Here is a 24,544-nt window from a genome sequence, read left to right on the forward strand (position 1 = left end):
CTGGAATGCTCCCCGTGCCCATCCATCTAGCCAGCTCCTCCTCAGCCTTCCCATTTTAGCTCGGGGGTTCATTGTCAAACTCCCTGGCTCCCTTCTCACTGCCTTTGGGCACACTGCTTGCCAGCAGTCACCAACTCCATGTACTTCAGTATTTGTTTGCATTTTGTTTCATTTCTAGTACACGAGTTTCCAAGGACAGAGCCAGGGTTATCTGTAGTGCCTGACACTCCACAGATATTCAGAGCCTTCACTGAGTTGACGCCAGCATTTCAAGGAGTCCCACGGCCACTTAAGCAGTATCTTGATGTAGGTTTTCCTGGCTCTTCCCATGATGCTCTGATTCTTGCTTGTGTGGAACAGGCTGCCCCAGTTATAGCACCAGGATCCCTGAATGATGTCATCGGCTGGCTCTGCCGCTTCAGTACTTCCGTTTCCTTGGTGAAACTGGAATAACAATACCTACTCTACCTATTGTATGAAGTAATGGTGTGGATCAAATGAGGTGATGTATGTGAACACACTGTGAACGTTCTGTGGCACCGTACAATTGCAGTAGCTTTATTTCAGAGGGAGAGATTTGCTTGGGCTGGCAAACTTGCAGCACAGAAAATGATTCTTTTTTTTTTTTTCCAGTCACAGGAGACTGTTTCCTTATTTCTTTTTAAATTAATTAATTAATTAATTTTATTTTTGGCTGCGTTGGGTCTTTGTTGCTGCGCCCGGGCTTTTCCTAGTTGTGGTGAGCAGGGGCTACTCTTCATTGTGGTGCGCATGCTTCTCATTGTGGTGGCTTCTCTTGTTGCAGAGCACGGGCTCTAGGCACTCGGGCTTCAGTAGTTGTGGTGTGCAGGCTCAGTAGTTGTGGCTTGTGGGTTCTAGAGCACAGGCTCTGTAGTTGTGGCACACGGGCTTGGTTGCTCGGTGGCATGTGGGATCTTCTTGGACCAGGGCTCGAACCCATGTCCCCTGCATTGGTAGGCGGATTCTTAACCACTGCACCACCAGGGACATCCAGAAAATTATTCTAACAAGAATGTTACCTTGCCCTGTGAGGACTTGTGTTGTCATGCCTACATTTCACTGGGGAGAGGGGCCCAGAAAGTAACTTTTCCTCATTGGTTGATTTTGAGAGATCTTAGGGGAATTGTTTTCATGGACCAATTTATATTAGTTTTCATTGAGTTCTTGGTGGAAATTGTAAATTTCTGTGACCCTTCATTAAATTTCTGTGACCCTTCATTCAGAGATGAGAATGCTTGGATTTGTCAGAGTTTGTCACTCTTTTTTTTTTTGCAGTACATGGGCCTCTCACTGTTGTGGCCTCTCCCGTTGCGGAGCACAGGCTCCGGACGCGCAGGCTCAGCGGCCATGGCTCACAGGCCCAGCCGCTCCACGGCATGTGGGATCCTCCCAGACCAGGGCACGAACCCGTGTCCCCTGCATCGGCAGGCGAACTCTCAACCACTGCGCCACCAGGGAAGCCCTGTCACTCTTTTAATTGGAAAGATTGAAACACCTTTTTGCCCAATTCCTTGCTTTTTTCTTCACTTTGCCTTCACTTAGTATCACAGTCTAATCATCCGAAAACCTGATGCATTTGTCAAGTGTTAAGAATCATCAGCCTTGTCAGTCCATTGTTTATGTGTGAGAAGGCCAAATCAAAATCATTTTTAAGGAAGTGGCCATGCCAACTCCAGCAAACCATGGTGTTTTACTTTTTGAATGTTTAAAATAGAAGTTTCAGGTAATCTGTATAAAGAGGTTAGGATTTTACTGGATTTTCCCTCCTAGAGTGTTTTTTTTGGAGAACATAGTGAGCAGTTGCTTATATTTGTAGTGTGTCCAGTTGTAGAAAATTCTGTTTTTTAGTTGAAGAATTTTGGTAGTCACTAGTTTCTGGACATTTTTAACTGGAAGGGGCCACAGAATGCATGGGGCCAGCTCTGCCTTCCGTACGGCAGACTGAAGGCTGTGGGGAAACATAACCTTTCCCTTCATTGAGGACTGCCGGCAGCTCTCCCCTCTTCTAGTAATTCATCAGGGAGTTTCATCGTTCTGTGAAAGCATTTTCCCTGATAGTCAATCAAAAGCTCTTTTAACTTAAGCCCCTTTTCTTGTACTAAGTCATTGATAGTGATGGAGACACACTTCACAGCATCCTTCTCAAAAATCTCTCTCAAATCTTGCCTCTGTTCACTGTCACTGCCACTCTCTTAATTTAGATTCTGATTGCATCTCATCTAGACTGTAACCCCAGCTTCCTAAGCTCCCTGCTACTATTGTCTCTCCACTCTGGAACGCTGCCGAATTCATAGCTCTAAAATATATGTGTCCCTGGCCTTTACGGTGCTTTGTAGGATAGTATCCAAGCTTATCAGTTTCACTGTCTGGACCTGTGTGTTAGGAAGTATGTTCTGCTGAGAGTGGCGTTAAATCTTAAAATATCAATGGCTTAAACAAGGAAGTTTATTTCTATCTCACAGAAAAGAAGAACAGAGGTAGGCAGGTCAAGGCTTATAGGTTAGCTCCATAGTCTTCAATTCTGCTGTGCTGCTCTGCACAGCAGAATGCACTGTTGTCCTGTAGCCTCCAGGACCAAGATGAGTGCTTGAGGTCCAGCTGCCACATCCACATTCCAGCCAGCAAGAAGGAGGAAGAGGGAAAGACTGTACCTCCATCCTTTAAATCAACACTTTAACCTGCATCTTATGGGCTAAAACTTAGACATCCAGGCCATGTTTAGTTACAAAAAGACTGAGGAATGTAGTCTTCTAACTAATACTAGCTAAAAAAAAAAAAAAAAAAAAAAAAAAAGTCGGAGTTCTGCTTAGTAGGAAAGAAGAGAATAGATAAATTGGGCAGTAACTAGAATCTCTGCCATAGGACCTATCCCATCTCCCCACCAGTTTTGTTCCTTTCCCCATCCAGTCCCTTCCTGCCCAACACTTGTGTCCTCAAACTGTTAGTAGCTACAATAAATCTCTTACTAATCCTTTACCATGTCAGGCTCTTTCACAGCTCTGGGCCATTGTACAAGTGCTGGCCTTTACCTGGAATGCCCTTCAACTTTCTTTCTCCAAAACATCTGTATATCCTTCAAGCCCAACTCACTTCCTCAGTGAATCTTTCTTATTTCCTTAACACTGACAGCTTCATACTTGAGCATGTATCAGTGGAAGAGCTTCAGGAACTTAGTAGTTGAAGAGACTTGGGTTTGAATTTCTTCTCTGCAACTTGGGCTGGAAAACTATAAATATGGAAGTTCTTGGCATATAAATTATACTTAGAGCCATAGTGCAGATCTCTCTTCTTGAGTTCCAGATTCTTCATGTTGAACTGCTTACTCAGTATCATCACTTGACGATCTCACAGGTGGCCTCTCAAATAGAACCACCTCTGAAGTAGAACCCTTGGTCTTCACCGCCTCCTCTAGTCTTTCCTGTGCCAGTAATGCCTCCATCAGCCTAGCTGCAGATGTCAGAAAGCTTGAAGTAATCCTTTATTTCTTATATCTAATAATCCTTAAACTCTCACATCTAATTACCACCAAAGTCTATTAGTTCAACTCCAAAATATCTCTTAAATTGATCCTTTTAATTCCATCTCCAGTGCTTGTATTGTAGCGCTATCCTCTTGTGTCTGGACTTCTGCGATAGCTCTTCACTGGTCTTCCAACATCCCGTCTTAGGTTGGCCGAGTCTCAAGTTAGGCAGTCACTTTCTTGAACAAAATCCTTAGCCAGCTTCCTATTGTATGTAGATTTAAACTCAGGATTCTTAACTTCTGCAGGGCCCCATCTGACTCGACTCCTGTCTACCTCTCATGTCCATTTCTGGCCATGCCCATTCTTGCTCATTGTGCTCCAGCCACCTGGTCTTTCTGTTCCTGATTGTGCCAAGGACTTCCCACCTCCACCCCTTCCCTAGTACCATTCCCCACTCGGGGTCTTTTGTTCCCTTCCTCACTCCTACACACACCATCCTCAGATCTCAGCGTAAATGTCACTTGCAGACAGGGCCTTTCTCTGACTTCTTAATCTAAATCATATGTTCTCTTCTCTTCCTCCTTGGGAGTGTTCTTTCATTCTTAGCATTCATCACAGTTTATAATTCTGTATTTATTGAGTGCTTATTTATTGAATATCACTCCAACATTAAACTGTATGTTCCATAAGGGCTGGGATCATCTTTCTTTTATTCACACTGAATCCTCAATGCCCAGTGCTCAGTAAATACACATGGTATAAATGAAGAAACAAATGATCTTGTGATTAAACAATGCGATAGATTCTCTCATTAAATTGACAGCTTTGCTACTCGGTGTGGCAAGACGTAGTTGTTGGAAACCTGTTAAGGTGATTCACTTTTCTAAACTGGCAGTGTGTTTCTTCACATTCATTGAACATATCTGTGGTGCTCACCTGTTAGGCTACAAGCTTCAGTTTAATTTATTAGAGTGCATCTTTGTCTGAACAAAGCCTGATTTCTGCCAGGATATCCTTATGAACACAGAACCTGGAAAGGTCATGTTCACATGTGATCTCTGAAAACCATAATTGGGCCCACTTCCATGGCTTGCCCTCTTTTTTTGAATGCAACCTGGTATAACCTTTGGAACAGAAGACTTGCTTGTCGTTGGGATGGAATCTGAAGCAATAGTCATTTTAGGATGGAGCCACCAGTGACCGTTACAGAAAGCTGCAGGCCCAGGATTTGGGCTGTCTCAGAAAAACGCTCACTACCCTGTCTTGATTGCCAGCTCTTGAGACCAAACTCGGATATCAGATATCTAGGTAGGGTATACTTGTTCATGGTAATTCCAGTCTCCTAATCTTTCCTGAATTACCTGTTGTGTAGAACACATTGGCAAGATATGTTATGGAACTGGTCAACAACTTGTGTGGGTTTTTTTCTCCCTAAGAGTATAAAAGATGTTGTTCTGAAAGCATCTGATGATTTTGGAATCCTGAACTTGGTCTAAAATAAAAGATGAACTTGGATGATGTCCCTCTTTTACAGGGTGATAAAGAGGGCGATCTACAATGGGAAAGTTTTCATTTGTTTTTCTTTTTAGAAAACAGAATTCTGCTTTCAGTGGGCACTATGGTAGGTAGATTTTAGCATAGATGGAAAAGCATACAGTTGATTGTTCTTAAGCCCCAGTAGGTCAGATCATGTCAGTGTTTCCAGAGTACGCCCAGAGTAAAGTTGGCTTTTAGCTGAGCCTTTGCTAAGAGGCAGCCAGTCCTGAAAAGGATTTATTTATTTATTTTGGCCTTGGTAATGTCTAAATGATGATAAGTACAAGTCTCTCTTAGCTAGCTGGAGTGGGTCCCACATGAATTGGTTGTGACCCCTAGAATCCAGAAACTCCAGTAGAGTTGGATAAGAATATTTTGTGGGGGAAATCTAATGTAACGCATGAAAATATAAAATATTAAATGTTCAGAAGTTTGTAATTTGCTGCTTTTTTTCATGAGTGGTTTTAATACTTCTGGTCCAGAGCCTAACTCCCTCTTTAGTGGTTTCAGTTTCTTGGGTGAATGTGAATTTTATAAGTTTTTTAAGAAAGGAAATTAAACATTAAAAGACTTTAAGTACTTTACTCTTTATATAATGTCACTAAGAAAAGCCAGGAAAATCAGGGTTGGCTTTTTATTTGTTTATTTAATAAATATAATCTATTTTCCACCATTTTGTTTGTTATGGCTGTACCAAAGTACTTTTGAAAGTTAACATTTATTTTGATTTTGTTTTATTTCAGCAGATGTGCATAATAAGCTAACCTATCTCTATTCTTCATTGTGGGCTGGGGCAGTGTATAACATTTAGTTATTTTGGCATTTTGACACATAGGCGATTGAGTTTAATTCAGCATAATTTGCTGCTCTCCACTTGTATGATGCCTAACATATGAATAATGTTAAATAGATAAAATGCGGCCTGCTGAGTGTGAGCATTACTACAAGTTAGTGACGTAACTGATCTTAGCCAAGTCACCTAACCACTGTGGGCCTGGGTTTCCTTTTCTGTAAAATGAGTAGTTTGGGGTAAATGGTATCCAAGAATCCTTGCAGCTCTGAATTTAAAACTCCCATGAGTCTGTATGCCTAATAGGTATGTGTCTACCTGATTCCTCCTCCTCTTCTTTTCTCTTTTTTTTAAATTAGGAAAAGAGGATGCTGGTGCACCAGTTACAAAAGACGAGAACACCTTCATGTCACAGGACACAAGAGCTTTACCAGAGAAGTCGCTGCAGAGATCAGCAAAGGTCTCTGCCTGTTTTCTTCACTTGTCTGGCTGGTAGCTGAGCTACCTGTTGGAGGCCTCTCATACAATTCAGTTAGGACTGTAGTTGGTCAGTTAATCAGAAGAGTCAGTGGAAGCAGGGAATCATAAAAAGTGAATCTTTTTCATAACTTTAAACGTATGTTCATTTGTCTGTCTTTGGATGAAGGGCCAAGACCTTTTCTTCATGTATGGGTATGTTTAGTGAGGTTCTGCATTATCTTTTTTCTGCCTAAACTGCACTTGTAATGTGACATCTATGATTTCCGGTTTGGTTTATTTAAAGTGGAGTGAGAGGAACTTCCCTGATGGTCTAGCGGTTAAGACTCCGCGCTTCCACTGCAGGGGGCACGGATTCGATCCCTGGTCGGGGAAATAAGATCCTGCATGCCATGCAGCACGGCAACAAATGAATGAATGGGGTGAGAATTTAGGCACTGGTGAAGCAATATGAATGTAGACTCCTTCTAGATTTTTAGTTTTTTGCTCCAATTTTTTTTATTGTTGTCATAACCACATCTAATTCAAAAGTAAGTTTTTAATAGGTATTTTTTAGTTTCTCCAAAGTATTTAATTTAGTTATCCAGTAACAAAAGCAACTTGTTTTTTTGTGTAGTTCAATTTTATTTTTAATTATATATGCTAGGACTTCCCTGGTGGCGCGGTGGTTAAGAATCCACCTGCCAATGCAGGGGACGTGGGTTTGAGCCCTGGTCCGGGAAGATCCCGCATGCCGCGGAGCAACTAAGCCCATGTGCCACAACTACTGAGCCTGTGCTCTAGAGCCTGTGTGCCACAACTACTGAAGCCCGCACACCTAGGGCCTGCGCTCTGCAGCAAGAGAAGCCACCGCAAGGAGAAGCCCGTGCACTACAACAAAGAGTAGCCCCCACTCGCCACAACTAGAGAAAGCCCTCACGCCGCAGCGAAGACCCAACACAGCCAAAAATAAATAAAATTAAAACTTAAAAGAAATTCTATATGCTAGTGACATATTCAGATACGGGATCAAACACAGCTGACCCGCTCCTGGTGGAAGGAGTGGTACGATGACAAAGGATGGAGTGTGTGATAGCGTGAGGTTTTCCTTTACCAGAGGCACCGCAGCACGTGTAACCTGGGAATGCGGCCTTGCCACTCAGTCTAGCAAGGTGGTTAGGAGAGTGTCTCCTGCGTATCGAAATGAGGAATTTCTAAATTATATTACCTGTATTTTACTCTCCCCTGCCAATTGCCCATTCAGTTATCTAGATCTTTATTTTAATAAGCATTTTGAATACTAACTGTATACTAGGCAATATGATAGGTGTGAAAGAGTATAATGAACGGAAGGATCGTGGGCTGGGTCTGGCTCACAAATTTGTGTTTTGCTTGACCTGTGCAATATTTTAAAATTTTGGCTTAGTAGCCTATACAAAAAAAAAAAAAAAAAGGAGTGTCAGGCTTCCGGCATCTCTCGACAGAACAAGACATCCAGCACAGTGGGCCACATTCTTAAATGACTTTGGTCAGAGCTGAGTGGAGGTGAAACCTCTGTCAGTGGAATTTGTGTTCTGCAATGTGTTGCTGCCCCCCAATGGTGCTCCCTCTCTTGCTATGTTTGGTTTTGGGGTTTATGTGTTTTTGTGTAGTTTCTTAATGAATTCAATCTAAAATTACAAGGCAGAACTTACACTGTGGTAAAGTCGTTTCTGTGCCAGCTAACACATGAATCATGAGTAATGTCATGCTGATGTGTATTACTTCTTGTCCTGTCGAACATTCAAACGAAAAGCATCAGACAAGATGGCATAGGTTCGTTTCTCCTTGCGCCTCCCCGCTAAGCGCAGCTACAAGTTCTGGACAATAATAAGAGACAACCAAAGGAGAATTCGGAAAGATGAAAAGAGGAAGGCAAACTAGTTAGGGACTCTAGGACTAGAAGAACAAGGTAGCAGCAGGGGACTTTACAAGCCCTCCACCAACAGAAGGGGACCCAGGCCCCAGGTTTCTGGATCCCAACCCCACAATAGCAGGTGGCTCAAGCAGACTCGTTCCTCACTCAGATCTAACAGGAGGCCCTCCAACAACACCAGGCAATCCCAGCAGCACCTATAAGACAAATTGACTGGGATCTCTGCTGATGGCAAGTGGCCAGGAAAAGGGCTCTCCTTCCCCACCACACCTGAGACCTCTCTCACCAAGAGTCACCAGGCATCTGGGTGGCTTTGACAGCAGGGATCCTGCCAAAGAGGAGACCTAGCCCCAGAAGCCTCTTTGTCCCTATGGGCCTGAGACTCCCCTCTCCCACCTAGAGGTAACAGACAGCTGGGGGAACATCAGTAAGGGGGATCCTCCCGCAGCAAGCAGCCCAGCCTGGGGAGCCCCTTTGTCCTCATAGGTATGAGACTCCCCTCCCCCATGCAGAGACACCTGACATCCACATTGCACTAGCAAGGGAGATCCTACCACAAGTATGTGGTCCAGGAAACCTCTTATCCTTATGGGCCTGAGATGCCCCTCTCCCACCCAGAGATGCTGAGCAGCCAGGTAGCACCAGTAGAAGGGGGTGCCACTACACCCAAAACCCTAAACGAGATGTCTCTTTGTCTCTGCAGGGATGTGGACTAGGATGTGTTCCTCACCCATATTAGAGAGGCCAGCCACGTGGCCAGGCCTGAAGAAATTCTTTCCAGCCCCTCAGCAGTACCAGCAGAAACTAGTGGGAGCCCCAGTGGTACCTTGTCAACCAAACATATCAAAATAGCATTGCAAAGGCTCTGAAAACTAAATTGTCACTGTAACTACAGCCCACAAAAGTAGTCCGGGACCTGCATGCTAACCCTAGACAGGGTGACTGCCTTCTAAAAGACAAGATTTAAATAAGACCTTGAACCTGCTAACATTATAGCCAAAAGGTCCAGGATACATTAGAAAATCACCTTATACCAAGAACCAGGAAAATCACTACTTGAGTGAGGAACGACAGCTAACACCAAGTTAGTTGATGCCAACACCAAGATCCTGCAGTTACCTGATAGCGATTTAAGATAGCCATCATAAATATGCTTTAACAGCAATTAAAAATTCTCTTGAAACAAATGATAAACTGAAAGTCTCAGCAAGGAAATAGAAGTTATAAAAAGGGAACTAAATGGAAATTACAGAACTGAAAAATACAGCAACAAATGAAATACTTGCTGGATGGGCTCAGTAGTAGAGTAGAGGTGACTCAGCACAGAATTAGTTAACCTGAGGACCAATGAACAGAATTTACCCAATCTGAACAGAGGGAAAATACATTGAAAAAAAATGAGCAGAGCCTCAGGAAGCCGTGGAACAGTAAAAAAGATCCAGCATTCAGATAATTGGTGTCCCAAAAGAAGGATCAAGAGAGTGGGGCTTAAAGAATAGATTATGCTGGGGGTTTCCCTGGTGGTCCAGTGGTAAATAATCCGCCTTCCAATACAGGGGACGTGGGTTTGATCCCTGGTCGGTGAACTAAGATCCCACGTGCTGTGGGGCAACTAAGCCCACATGCCACAAACTACAGAGCCCGCATACCCTGGAGCTAGCGCGCCACAACTAGAGAGAGAAGAAAACCCGCAGGCCACAACTAGAGAGAAGCCCGCGCGCCGCAACGAAGAGCCTGTGCCACACGCCTCAACAAGGACCCCGCCTGCCGCAACTAAGACCCCATGCAGCCAAAAAGAATACATTGTGCTGACTGGGAACAGTTTAAAAAAAATACCTTAGAGCTTTTGAGGTCCTAGCAACAGTTGTATAACATTAATGTGTGATGGTATCCATCTGTATGATTATAATTTTCTTCTTTTCTGGTCGACTCAGTAACTTGTGTTTAAGGTTAGAGAATAGCAGTGGCTGAATGGTTCCAGAATTGAGGATTTTGGGGTAGGTGCAATGGAACAACAAGAGGGGTGAGGCATTTGATGACATACGTAACAGGACTTGAAGTGATGAAACATGGTGTCTCTGGCAGGTAGGAAAGGACTCAAGGCTAAGAAGTAGCTAACGGACATTGAGAGAAGGCAAGGGTCAAGGCACTAGTGGTCTTGATGTGGTGAAAAAGCCCATGGAGGGGCATAGGAGAGTGAGAGCTGAATGATGGGTTAGTCCAAGATGATGTGTTTCTCTTGGTAGAAATAGCACATACTTGTGCTATTGAATTTTTGCCTGGTGAAATGAGAGACTGGGTTTAATCTTGGAGAGAAGGAAGGTTAAAAGGTTTCAGCATTTGAAGGCATAATAAAGAAGTTATTTATGTTTAATAACATTTTAAAACAAACAACTATTGTATTGTTCACCTGAGATACTGGTATAGTTCATGTGAGAAAAATGTAATGCAGAACAAATACCTGGAGCCGTACTTCCCTGCTGGAGTCTTACATATTTCTTTGAGACATAGGTCTTGGTTTTAAAAGCACTTTCATCTAATTAATCTGTGTATTGCTTAGTTTTCCTTGGGTATATGTGCTCGCTGGCTTCAGTTGTTACAACTTAAATATAGATAACTTAGTCACAGAGCATCACTGAGAGGTACTTCATTTAGACTTAGAAAAACTGCTGGACCCAGATAGTTGACCCAGTAACATCCTACTGACTTCTCCCAACTGTTATCCAGTCCTACAGATAAACAGCATTGACTATATCTTTGGTATTTTCAGGTGGTTTACATCTTGGAAAAAAAACATTCCCGTGCAGCGACTGGCTTCCTCAAACTCTTGGCCGATAAGAACAGTGAACTGTTTAGGAAGTATGCCCTGTTTTCTCCCTCGGACCACCGGGTGCCTAGAATTTATGTACCTCTCAAGGACTGTCCCCAGGACTTTGTGACCCGGCCTAAAGATTATGCCAACACACTGTTCATCTGCCGCATTGTGGACTGGAAGGAAGACAGCAACTTTGCCCTGGGGTAGGTGACCTCTGGCGAGAAAAACCACAGATCCCAGACAGAGCTTGGTTTAGGTAGCATTTACGTAAACATTTTTGTGTGCATTTTAATTATTATTTCTTCATTAAAGCATGCGTACTAGGCGTGGTTCTTCAGAAATCACCCTTAGCTACCACCTCAACTGGCCACCTATAGGTTCCTTGAATTGCCAGGCAATCACCTTTTTTGTTTGTTTTTGGTTTTTGGCATAAAACATAAGCACATTCTGAACCTCTGCTTATTTCCTGTTATGTTATGAATCCTGTTTGTACTTGTGAACTTGCAAAGAATTCATTGTATCAAACAATCAGACCCCTCCTTTCAGACACTAGTGTTAAAATATGTGAAATTCCAGGTGTATTCATGGGACCTCAGTCTCCCATGCTTTAAAATATGAATGTCAAGGTATGTTTGAATGATGTGCTTTTTTGGTATTGATCCTTCAGAGGTTTCACTTATGGCATTAAACATTAAATTACCGTACTGTAAACAGGGAAAGGTACCATGTTTTTAGGGAAGCTTTTAGAAACCAGTCTAACTTAAATATAGATTATATAGCCACAGAGCCTCATGGATAGCCATTTCCTTGTAATCTGAAGAAACTGCTGGACCTAGCTGTTCGATCAAATGCTGTGCCTGTTTCCTTCTTACAATTGGTATTCATTTTGAAAGAGAAGTGGTATTAAGTTTTAGCTACATCTGTAGCCCTTTATTATAGATGGTGTCTGGTTTATGCTTAGGTTTCATTTTAGGAAATGAAAATAAAGACAAACAAGCTAGAAAAATTTGCTCTGACACTGCTTTTAGTCTAATTTGGTGACTTGCTTGTTGGTCATCTAACTTGTACAGGATGGACCTTCCTGGGAATGTTCCGTGGTTATGAGTGCCGACACTGAATGGATGGCCACAGTGTGCTGCTTTGATGAGGTTTATTTTCTGCTTAGCCTTTTATGGTTAGTGAAGTAAACCAAATCCAATCTGTGTGTCCTAATGCAATGTAAGAAATACTATCCTGGGCCACTTTCTCGGTGATATGAAGATCACTGTGATTTATATGATCTCAGAGCCACTCAGGAACAGTTGCACTTTCTTTTTTGCTCTCAAGTGGTGGGATTGCAATGTCATCATTCTGAAGCCTAACTCATTATCCAAGTGACGTCAACCCCTTGAGCCCTAAATAGCCCTTCTCAGCGGCTTGCCAGTTTCTCACCATCCACTCAAAAGGCTCGATAATGGCTTTGCCACCTGGCGCCTGGTGATTGTGCCCACCGCACTCTGCTTGGCAGTGCAAAGGGAACACTTTCACATGAAGGCAGGAAATCCAGCCTTGTCCTGTATCTGCCTTTCTGTCATATCCCATTGTGTATACTTGATTGGGCTGTTTCCTTAGTTTTTGAGCTGTAAGGGTGTAGTCAGGAAATCTTCACAGAATGAGTTTCTCTTATTACTCAGATGGCCCTTCAGGTGCTTTTTTTTTTTTTTTTTTTTTTTTTTTTAACAGATGCTCCCTTACTTCATCAAGAACTCTTTTCTTGTGGGTAAAGTACCACAATAATCAAAAAAGGGTTCAGGCCTTTGAAGCAGCAAGGACATTCTCTGAATCTAAAGAAAGAATATTTTAAAATAATAACCATATATTAATCATCTATTTTTCAAAATGCAGAAGTTTAAAGATTCTCATACTTAGATGGAAAACTGTGCTTTTCCTCCACCTTTTTACTATAAAGACATTAAAAATTGTCTTTTATGGAAATAAGCCTTTTAAAATCTTTGTGGAAAAGAGAAAATTTATCTCAAGAAGTAAAACGTGGCGGGTTTTCATGATGAAGTTCTCAGCTGACATGTGTCTCGTGAGGGGTGCGTGCTGCAGCTGTTGCCTGTTGGTGGTCGCCTTGCTATTTTGTTCTGGCTATCTGTTACTGATCTTTAGGAGCTGAGGTCACCGTTTTCCAGTCAGAACATGCTGTGCTGTGACCGCGTGGGTTTCCTCTCTCATCTTTGCCATCTTTGCCTCTCTCATCTGACCCGGAGCGTGAAGGTAGTACTTGCTCTGGGTATGAATGTGAAACCATAGAAACCATGCCTAAAAACCAGGTTTAACCTTTCTTTTGAATTTCTTCCCTGCCCCAACACTCTACCGTTAAAAATTATTGAACTTCTGCCTATATAATTGCTACTGATTATTCAAGTCCAAAGTCATTTACTTCTTCTGTAGTTAAATTCAGTTCACAAAGACAGGTGTTAATCATATGTGTAAGTCACTGCTGTATTATGTGAGAAATACAAAGGTAAACAAGCTGTGGTTTCTTTATTTAAAGAAATGATAACCTAATGCAGAAGGAGTTTACATAAATGTCATAGGATTAATCTGATTCTAAGAAATGGAATCCTACTTGATCTAATTTAAATAAAAGTGGTGATTAATACAAGACATTGGTGGTTCACCTAAAACCCAGGGCAGTAAGCCTAGGCAGGTCTCATGAGGAGCTCAGAACTAACAAGGTGGCAAAGGAGTCACAGCTTCTCTCTCAACCACCCTGACCAGTCCGGCCACCATGTAGTATCTTTTCTCTACCCCTTTCTGCACATGAGTTGTTTCAGTCTGCTTTTTTCTACACAGTAGCCATTTACCTGCTTGATAGCATACGTGGCCCCCAAATGATACTGCCAGTCCTCTGCAGGTCACACACTGTAGTCTAGAGCACAATACAGAATTCCTAGGGTAGAAGATCTTTATTGGTCTATTGAGACAGTTATCTCCCTAATAGTTTTAAACAGAGGTAGGGGTCCGAGGTCCTGCGATCCACTGCCCCATTATCAGGGACTGGGGGACTCAACTCTCTGGCAAAGAGTGTGGGTGAAGCAGATGGACTGAATGGCCTGTCTCTTTGAGCTCTAGCTGTGGTACAAAGCAGAGTGTTGTAAGCTCTTCCGTAGGAATAAAATAATTTTCTGGAAGCTTAGAGGAGGTGGATGAAGGGGGAAATCCAGGGTTGTTTCTGGGAGAGTGGAAGCCTGTTTGCTAAAAGATCACTCTGATTCAGAGTCCAGAGTGGGTGGGAAGGGCCATGACTGAAAGCAAGCAGTAGGCTGTCGCACTAAGGTGAGATGGGAGAACCTGGAGTAAAGGAGCTGCAGTGAGGGAAGCAAAAGGAATGGAAAGAGTCAGGGGAGATGAAGAAGGCAAATCTTCTCAGACATGTTAACCAATGGGGAGTGGGGCATGAAAGAGAAAGAGAACCTTGAATGAACTCTCAGGCCTCTGACTTGCGTGATTGGTTAGATGGTGGCATTTAATGACGATTCATCAAGGACAACTTCATCTCCGACTGTTCCCTTCACTTATGCCTCATTGCTTGCCGTTTCATTGCTAACTGTGTTCCTAGCTCCAGACTTCTGCACACTACACTTCCTTTCCCAGCAGCGGCTTTCTCCTCTCCCCAGTGTTTATTTAGTGAAATACTCAACTTTTAAACTTAACTCAGTCGTCTACTCGGAAAATGTCCCCTGACTGAGTCCTCCGTCACGGGTGCTCCCATAGTTTCTAATAATACCACTCTTAAAGCTCTCATCTGTTTGTATTGTAATTGCTTATGTAAGTTATTTACTTGGCCATGAACTTCTTTAGGACAAGGATACTCAGTGAGTGTTTGCTGGCTGGTCAGATGGGTAGATGAAAATGATTTGATGACCCCAAGGTCTTCAGCCATGTTGACTAGGAAGATGTTGTACCATAAATCAAGCTAGAAAACCCAGGAGTGGTTTAGAACAGAAAGTGATAAGAACCAGGTTCTGTGGTTTCAAAATCAACACTTGGTAACAATATACAGTCAGTATATAACTGCAGGTGGAGAACCCCACATTTAGAATCTTTAACAAAAAGGTTAAGTAGCATGTGCACATTAATAGAATGTATAATTTCAGTAGCTTTGGAAGGGGCCTGCAGGAGGCCATCGGTCTCGGTGCCCCCTTCAGTGTAAGCATTGCTTCTCTCGCACTCCCAGTGGCACTTTGGTGCCTCGAGTTAAGGGCAGCCCAAAGAGAATTACAATACTAGAGACCTCTAGTTGTTAAAAGTTATTTTTTATCTTGTTCTTGGAATTTCCCTGAGAGATTTCAGTTGAACCTTATTCACCTCTATACATAATTACATGCCACACTTTGATGAACCTTAGTCCTGTAATGCTATCAAAAATCTAAAGGTAATCTGTTCTTAGTGAACCCTTACTGGCTTTTCGGGATCACTGCTTTTTGTTCTGCATCACAACATATTTAGTATTTATTATATTTAGTACTAGATTCTTGTCCAAGATACTTAAAAAGCCACATTGGCTTCCTTGCTGGAATGATTTGTAATTGTATAATCAGACTTATAGTTTTAAGAGCTTCTCAACTCTCTTAAATCATCCTTCCCTTTAGAAACTCTTGCAGTGGAATTCATGCTTATACTTTCTCAGACCTTTGTGAGATCTGCTATCCTAAAGTATAGAGCTTACAGTCCCAGCCTTCTCTTCCAGGATGTCATGCACATGGAGATATCAAGGTCACTTTCTCCTAGATTTATCATGGTTTCTTCTTCTGGAATATTTAAGGATAAATCTTGAAGAAAATGGAAAAGTTTTACAGCAGCTACTGTGAAAAACATAATAGTGTTTCTTGGCAACACTGAAGACTAACTAAAGATCTATGACATGAATTGACCTAGAGCAAACTGACATATTTATATTACTTTCTCTAGCAAACTTTGGTAGCTTCAAGGGATGGGAAGGAGGAAAATGAATAGGTCGGTGCATGTATAGCAGGGTTGAGAAATTTTTGGTTGAACGTGGATTGTCTAGGCTTAATGTCATAGTACTGCTCATTTTAAGAGAATCAAAGACAGCAGCTTCCAAGACAGCAGCTTCCACTGGAGAGAGAGACTGGGTGAGGTGAAAGGAGAGGAAGGGAAGTTCTGATTGACAGTGTGTGTGGTGGGGAAGAAGTGGCTGATGGGGAAGGGGGTCTGTTCTGGTATCTTCTTCAACTCCCACCTTTGCACCTATAAGGTGTCAGGGATCAGACAATCAGAAATATTTGTTGACTAACAGAAGCAAATACTTTTACTATTCCATTCAGGTTTGATAGATACTGAATTTCTTATGAGGTAGATATGAAGTGGGGAGGTGGTCATTAAATTACATTAAACTGTATTTAGGAAAATGAAACAGTAACTAGGTTGGTAGAAAAAACCAACAGGATAAGTTAGTTTGTTTCATTGAGGCATAGCCTACAAGATTTGCAAATTGAAAAATAGCTCTAGCTAGTCCTTCCCCCTGTGTAAAGAGTATTTCACCTTTTCAAGAGAATGTTCGTACCTGAAGACTCTTCTGAGGAAGAGGCTGTGTTATGTAATCCTAAAAACTTGTATTACCAAACTTAGACTTTATAAATCCTTTTCGGGGCGGGGCGGGGGGGTATGGCTCTAGCTTGGCTGGTAGACAAAAAGCAAATCAGGCTGAGGAGGGGGCTCTTTTTTGTGACGGTTGGGCTCCACCTGGTGGCCTGGAAGGATCCGCTTTGGTAAAAGCTAATGTCTTCAACATTGAGAGCATCTTGGTCAAAACAGAGCAAAAGTAAAAGGAATGGAGGAGAGTGGTCCTGATGCAGGCTTTGGTTCCAGATTGTTCCTTCCTTGTACCACGTGCAATCATTAACCCTTCTTCCATGGTTGACAGCTTCATCCACAGTCTTCTTGAAAATATTATTTTAGGGCTTCCCGGGTGGCGCAGTGGTTGAGAGTCCGCCTGCCGATGCAGGGGACACGGGTTCGTGTCCCGGTCCGGGAGGATCCCACATGCCTCAGAGCGGCTAGGCCCGTGAGCCATGGCCGCTGAGCCTGTGCATCCGGAGCCTGTGCTCCGCAACAGGAGAAGCCACAGCACGGAGAGGCCCATGTACCAAAAAAAAAAAAAAAAAAAAAAAAAATTATTTTAAAATATTAGAGAACCGTAGCTACTATCAGCCTTCTCTTTTACTCCTTTAAAGCTTTCAGCCTCCTCTTTGCTCCCTTCACGTTGACATTAAGCTCTTCACTCTCAATCTTTAGGGCCTTCCCTCAAATCAGTCAGTGTTATTGAGCCTTGCTTCTTTTCCACATTCTGTCATCACGGAACTGCCCACACTTTTTTTTAAAAGTCCCCAATTCCTTACTTGCTGCCTTCTGCTGCATCATAATACTGAGCCAGAAAAAGGGAAATAATATGTTCTTTCCTCCTGATTATAGAAAATAATACCTAAAATATACAGCTCAAGTATTTGCCATACTTTGTTTTCACTGCGTATTTTTACTGACGCTCTGGGTGTGGCCATGTTTGATTGTTCTCCACTTGCAGGTTCTCAGGGATCTGATATACCATTGTATCTGTTTGCATGGGGTTTCCAACATAGGCCAATATGCGTGAAAGCATTTATGCGAGAGCGATAATGATAGTGATAATCACTCAGGCCTTCCTGTGTATAGCCTACATTTTTTTTTTTTTTTTTTTGCGGTACGCGGGCCTCTCACCGTTGTCGCCTCTCCCGTTGCGGAGCACAAGCTCCGGACGCGCAGGCTCAGCGGCCATGGCTCACGGGCCCAGCCGCTCTGCGGCATGTGGGATCCTCCCGGACCGGGGCACGAACCCGTGTCCCCTGCATCGGCAGGCGGACTCTCAACCACTGCGCCACCAGGGAAGCCCTAGCCTACTTTTAAGGCTAGAACTTCATGAGGCTATGTGGTAGAGCAAGGAGGATGAATGGCTTGCAACACTAACGTTGACTGTTAAGTGTTCCTACTTTCTTTAAGGCACAGAGACCAATTCGAAGGACTTTCCTGTCTTAATTTCTTCTATCTGTAGCTGGCCCCTTCCCTCAGTAAGGTTTTTACTAGCACATTACGCGGAACAGTGGACCTAATACTTATTTGTTGAGAATGTTTGCACATACACACAACTCCCAAGTGTAAGAAGCTGGGAATGTTTCAGCCCTGTCCTGATTAATCTTACAGTAGAACCCAGTTGTAACAGCATGGGTTGTGAATGGGAACAGTATTTGTGGAGGATCTCCGGTGAGTGAAAAAAATTGAGGTAGTGATCATTATAAATTATTCTGATGAGGAGAACTTTCTGTCTCACAACTATTTGTTATTGCAGTATCGAAATTTTTTTAAAATTGCAGTTTTTTCCAATACATACTCATTATATATTTGATATTAAGATTATTTAAAACATGTGCTATAGAAAGTGAAAATTTTCCAGAATTTCATCCCCTGAAATAATCACTATTAAGGGTTGGGTATATATTTGTCTAAAATATTGTTTTAAAATATTTATTGGACTTCCCTGGTGGTTCAGTGGTTAAGAATCCGCCTGCCAATGCAGGGGACACGGGTTTGAGCCCTGGTCCAGGAAGATCCCAGGAAGTAGTTGTGGGGCACTGGCGGAGCAACTAAGCCCGTGCGCCACAGCTACTGAGCCTGCGGCTCTAGAGCCTGTGAGCCACAACTGCTGAGCCCATGTGCCACAACTGCTGAAGCCTGCACGCCTAGAGCCCATGCTCTGCAACAAGAGAAGCCACCGCAGTGAGAAGCCTGCGCACCACAACAAAGACTAGCCCCCGCTCTCCACAACTAGAGAAAGCCCACACACAGCAACAAAGGCCCAGTGCAGACATATATACAGAAAGAAATAAATAAAATGAGGTTCCTTTATTTAAAAAATATTTATTAATATTAATTGCAAAGTATGTTTCACAGATAAAAGAATACATGTAACACTTATGTAATTTTTGAATTCTTGTATTTAAACCAACCCTCGAACTCGCCACCCAGATTAAGAAATCTGTCACAATACTGTTGAAGCTCCCTGTGTGTTCCTCTCTGTCCTAACCCCTAATTTTTTCCCAGGAGGTAACCACTGTCTCAAACATCTACTTTTCTTTATAATTTACCCATATTTATATCCCTGAAAGTGTTAGATTTGCTTGGTTTTGAACCTTATAAAAAATACCATGCTATGCAGATTCTTCTGCGACTTGCTTTTTTTTCATTTAACATTATGTTTCCAAGATATATTCATATATTTCATTCATTTTAATTCATAATATTTCTGTTCCCTGAAATATACTATAATTTGTTTATCTAGCAGTGCATGTTTGGGTTGAACTGAAGGTTTTGCTATTATAAACAATGCTCCTGTGAACATTCCAGTGCTTACTAACTGGTTTCTGTAGACTCTACTTAAGAGTAAAATTACTGCATCATCTGTGATACATATGTGTATGTTTAACTTTACAACTTTACAGCCAGATCATTTTCCAAAGTGGCTGTACCCATTTTTAGTCCTACCAGCAGTGTTTAAACTCCATTGCTTCACATTCTTATCAACAAGTGATATTGTTAGACTCTTCAGTTTTTGCCAAACAAGTGGATGTAAAATGGTATCTCACTGTGATTTCGATTTGTATTTTCCTAATTACTGATGAGATTGCGCACCTTTTCATATATTTATGGTCATTATGTTTCCTCTCCTAGAGATTATCTTTAATGGTTTTACTCATTTTTTTCACAGTTAATTTTTTGTTTTGATAATTTAGATTTAAAATTGCAAAAATGGTACAGAGAGTTCCTGTATCCCTTTTACCCAGCTTCTCCTTATGTGAACATCTTTATATTATCATAGAATATTTACCAAAACTAAGACATTAACTTTGGTACAATACTGTTAAATAAAGTGTAGAATTTATTCAGATCTTATCAGGTTTTCCACTAACCTCCTTTTTCTGTTTGAGTATCTGTTCCAGGATCCTACATTGCAGTTGTCATGTCACTGTAGTTTTTCCAATTTGTGATAATTCCTCAGCCTTGTCTTTCATGACCTTGACACTTTTGAAGAGTACTGGTCAGTGATTTTGAATGTTTCTCAGTTTGGGTTTGTCTTATGTCTTCTCATGATTAGACTGAGATTAAGCATTATTGGGAAGGATACCACAAAGTGATGTACATCATATCAGGGCGTACGTGATGTCAGTATGTATACTGGTGAAGTTAACCTTGATCACTTGGCTAAGATGGTATCTGCCAGAATTCCTAACTTACTATTTTCCCTTGTAAATATTATACTATATTCTGGGAGATATTTTTTGAAACTCTGCAATTCTCTTTTTGCTTAAACTTTCACTCACTCATTTTAGCATTCTTTTTTAACTGAGCTGTTTGTCATTTGATTTTTTTTTTTTTTGGAGTTCAAAAAATATTCTAGAAAGTAGTCTTTTAGCAGTTAATAATATGGAAAATATCTTTTCCTTGGTTTAAGAGTTGTCTTTTCGTGTTGTTAATGTTGACTTCTGAAGAACAGCCACTTTAAGTTGCATTTTCTAACTTTTTCGTGCTGGTATATAAAATTACAGTTAATTTTTGTATATTAATTCTTTATCCAGATACCTTGCTAAATCCCCTTATTAATTTTAATACTTTGGGTATAGTTTCCTTTGGATTTTTAATGTAGATAATCATATCATTGGTAAACAGATTTGTTTCTTCATTTCAAATCCCTAAAACTTTTATTTCTTTTTCAAATCTTCCTGAACTGGCAACTCACAATTGGGAAGGAGATATTTTCCACACAAATGAGTAATGACAGTTCAATTTTGAGTGAAAAAAATAGTAGCAGGCATTTTTTTCTTGTTCCTGATTTTTTTGATATTAGTATTAATAACTTTGCTAATGTGGCAGCTGGTTATTAAAGGACTCAAGTGTTTACCTAGATCCTTGTTTTGGGTTTTATTTATTTTTTTACCATCTTCAGTTTTCTTAGTTTTCCTTTGGAGTTTCAAGGAGGAATAGAATGCCTTTTTTCCAGGCTCAAGAGCATTAATTTGTTTATTTATTTATTCAACCATCATGTATTGGGCACTTAAGATGAACAAGCATCAGTGTAAGATACAGAAACAAAGAAATGTTTATTCTCTTTAGGATGATTCTCCTCATCTATAATAAATCAGAGATGTACAATACCTAAACCACTATTACACAGCTAGAAAGAGGCATGTGCCAGAAAGGAGATATAATCAAAGGAGAGTGATAATACTGAGGAGAGAGATCTGCTCTGGGGAAGGGATGACTTCTTGGTCTTGCTGCTATATTCCATGAAGGTGAAATGAGCTTGTTTTATTTTTGGGGGGCCTGGTTCAACATGGAAATCATGAAGGGAGTGGCTTTAAGATAGAAATACATTGCTTAAGGAAGGAGCCATTAAGTATTTTTATGCTCTAGAACCAACCGTACCATGTCAGTGTGTACTGAATATCTACAAGATATATGATGTGAACAGTCCTGAGATTTTATTTTTGGTAATAAGAGCTTTATATTTTCTGTTGCAGAGTGAAGGGAAGGAAAGGAAAGTTTGCTTCTCATGGAAGATATTTTAAAATATTTTTATGTTAGTTAGGATGCTTTTAGCACCAAGTGATAGAAAACCCTGACCCAAAGTGACTTAAATAATAAGAGAATATATTATCTCACATAAGTGGGAATCCAGAGGTTGTGCGGGCTTCAGGCCTAGTATAGTCAGTGACTTGATATTATCAGATTGCCCTTTGCTGTTTTCAGTGATCTAGCAGTGGATTCTCTATGGCTGTGAAGATGGCTGCCAGTGTAGTCAAGATGCATGCTTTCTTGATCACATCAAACAAGGAAGGGGGAAATTCTGTCCAACCATGATGTCAATTATGGTCTCCAGGGGAGCTATGCTCTGATTTTATTAGAATAATGAAGATCTAAAGATGAGATGAGTTCCCTCTATGAAGAAGATTAGGTTTCTATTAGGAAAGAGGAAGAGGGGATTGAATGTTGGTTAGGCAACCAGCACTGGGCACCATAGTTTCATTATAATAAATGTTTCTATAATTTTTAAATTAAAAATGTTACAACATTAAAGGAAGTTTAGAAAATAGAGAAAATAGTCACTCATAATCCTTTTTCTCTAAAAAAAATTAACGCCATTCCTTTTTAATCTTTTCATAAATGTTTTTACATAGTTAAATTATACTATTCCTAAATACATTTTATTTTTTTACTTTATGTCATAGTCATTTTTATGTTGCTACATTTTCAGAATTATTTTTTAAATGCATAATAATCAATTGAACAAATATACCAAGGTTCGGTTTATCATTTTCCTATTAGTGGAAATATAGATAACTTCTTTTACTCATTTGTCTCAGTTTTATTTTTTAGAACAGTTTCATATTTACAGAAAAATTGTCAAGGTGGTACAGAGAGTTCTCATATACCGCCGCACCTAGTTTCCCCTATTGTTATCATGTAGTATGGTTCATTCGTTACAGTTAATGAACCAAAACTAATATGTTATTATTAACTAGGGTCCATACCTTTATTCAGAAATCCTTGATTTGAAAAAAATCTAACATCCTTTCTCTGTTCAGGGCTCCCATTTAGAATACCTGTATATCACATTTAGTTGTCATGTCTCTTTAGGGTCCTCTTGGCTGTGAGAGTTTCCAAGTTATTTGTTTTTGTTTTTGTTTTTCTAAATTCTTTATCAATCATAACTTTTTATTTTTTTAAATTAATTAATTTCTTTATTTTCGGCTGTGTTGGGTCTTCGTTGCTGTGCCCGGGCTTTCTCTAGTTGGGGCAAGCAGGGGCTACTCTTAGTTGTGGTGCGCGGGCTTCTCACTGCAGTGGCTTCTCTTGTCGCGGAGCACAGGCTCTAGGCCCGCAGGCTTCAGTAGTTGTGTCTCATGGGCTCTAGAGAGCAGGCTCAGGAGTTGTAGTGCACGGGCTTAGTTGCTCTGCGGCATGTGGGATCTTCCTGGACCAGGGCTTGAACCCATGTCGAACCCGTGTCCCCTGCATTGGCAGGCGGATTCTTAACCACTGTGCCACCAGGGAAGTCCCCCAAGTTATTTTTGAAGGACATATTTTAGTGCAGAGTAGGTTGCTTTTTAAGAGAATTGGCCATTTAAAAAATATATTTATTTATTTATTGGCTGCATTGGGTCTTCATTGCTGCACGCAGGCTCTCTCTAGTTGCGGCGAGCAGGGGCTACTCTTCGTTGTGGTGCGCGGGCTTCTCATTGCAGTGGCTTCTCTTGTTGCAGGGCACGGGCTCTAGGCGCGTGGGCTTCAGTAGCTGTGGCTCATGGACTCTAGAGCGCAGGCTCAGTAGTTGTGGTGCACAGGCTTGGTTGCTCCGCGGCATGTGGGATCTTCCCGGACCAGGGATTGAACCTGTGTACCCTGCATTGGCAGGCGGATTCTTATCCACTGTGCTACGAGAGAAGCCCCTGGCTAGACATTTTGATGCAACATTGAATCATAGTTGTCCTAAAGCAGCTGTTACCATCTTTTCAGGCAGTGAATAGAAGACAGAAACTGCTTAGAAAGTTGTAATATTTGAACTGTAACACGTGAAAGGGAAAGTTACTTTCAGTATTCATTTAAAATAAAATTTACACTGAAATAAAAATATAAAACAAATCCTTCTGTAAGAGAAATACACAATGTGTAGGTCAGTTCCTTACTAGCTTCTGCTTTTGTTTAGATCCCAAGGTATTTTGGTTTTTAGAGTGATGGCAGAATTTATAAGTAGACTACATATGATTCTTTCTGGGGCATCTAAGGTCTGAATACATGAGCTCTTATTGCTGACCTGTTAGATTTTTATCTCCTGCAAGCTATCTAGTCTATGCTACTATCAAATGCATCTTTAGTGAAAACCTATAATATATTTATTTAAATATGATATTTGAGAAACATTCTCTGCAACTTAGTAAAATAAATGTTAATTACTACTAATAGAAACTTGGAGTCATTGATCACATTTGGAGGCCCTAATCAAAATATAATTTTGTTTTTATAGGCCATGTTATAATTTCAATGAACAAATCAAGATTATTTGGACTCAGAATAGAGCCTGGTGAAAAAATTTTGCCAGAACAGAAAGCAGCAATAAAATTAAATAAGATAAAAGACAGGGTTTTTTTTTTTTTTCCCTTTAAATTTCAGCAAAGATCTAATGACTGACATGACTTGTTCTGATGAATATTAGGTCCATCATCACCTGCTTACTTTTGTTCTCCTTTCCTTTCACCTTTCCATCCCAAAAGAAGTGGATTCAGTACTCAGCACTAGTCTTCTTTTTGGAGAAATTGCTCCATTTCTTGGTAGGCTGTCGTCTTTATCTAGCAGTCCTTCAGAAATGGTTTGTGAGAATTACATTCTGTGAGTTCTTGCATTTAAAAATCTTAATCTTTAAAGTCCACTAACTTCAGTGGTAATTTTCTGTAT

The 24,544-nt window shown here is 41.0% G+C and overlaps 1 protein-coding gene across 4 annotated transcripts in view; it reads left to right on the top strand.

The window, feature by feature from the left end:
- DIS3L2 (DIS3 like 3'-5' exoribonuclease 2) overlaps positions 1 to 24,544 on the top strand; it is a 382,646-nt gene that overhangs the window by 153,066 nt on the left and 205,036 nt on the right. For all 4 annotated transcript variants that reach the window (XR_014016571.1, XM_081243341.1, XM_081243343.1 and 1 more), the window contains 2 exons: positions 6,170 to 6,270; positions 10,952 to 11,199. Coding sequence is in view for 3 of the 4 variants with exons in the window: in XM_081243341.1 (XP_081099467.1) it covers positions 6,170 to 6,270; positions 10,952 to 11,199 (349 nt within the window). In the remaining variant the exon portion in view is untranslated. The remainder of the gene's footprint in view (positions 1 to 6,169; positions 6,271 to 10,951; positions 11,200 to 24,544) is intronic.

Source organism: Mesoplodon bidens, assembly GCF_964165515.1.
Source record: "Mesoplodon bidens genome assembly, chromosome: 8".
Lineage (NCBI taxonomy): Eukaryota > Metazoa > Chordata > Mammalia > Artiodactyla > Ziphiidae > Mesoplodon > Mesoplodon bidens.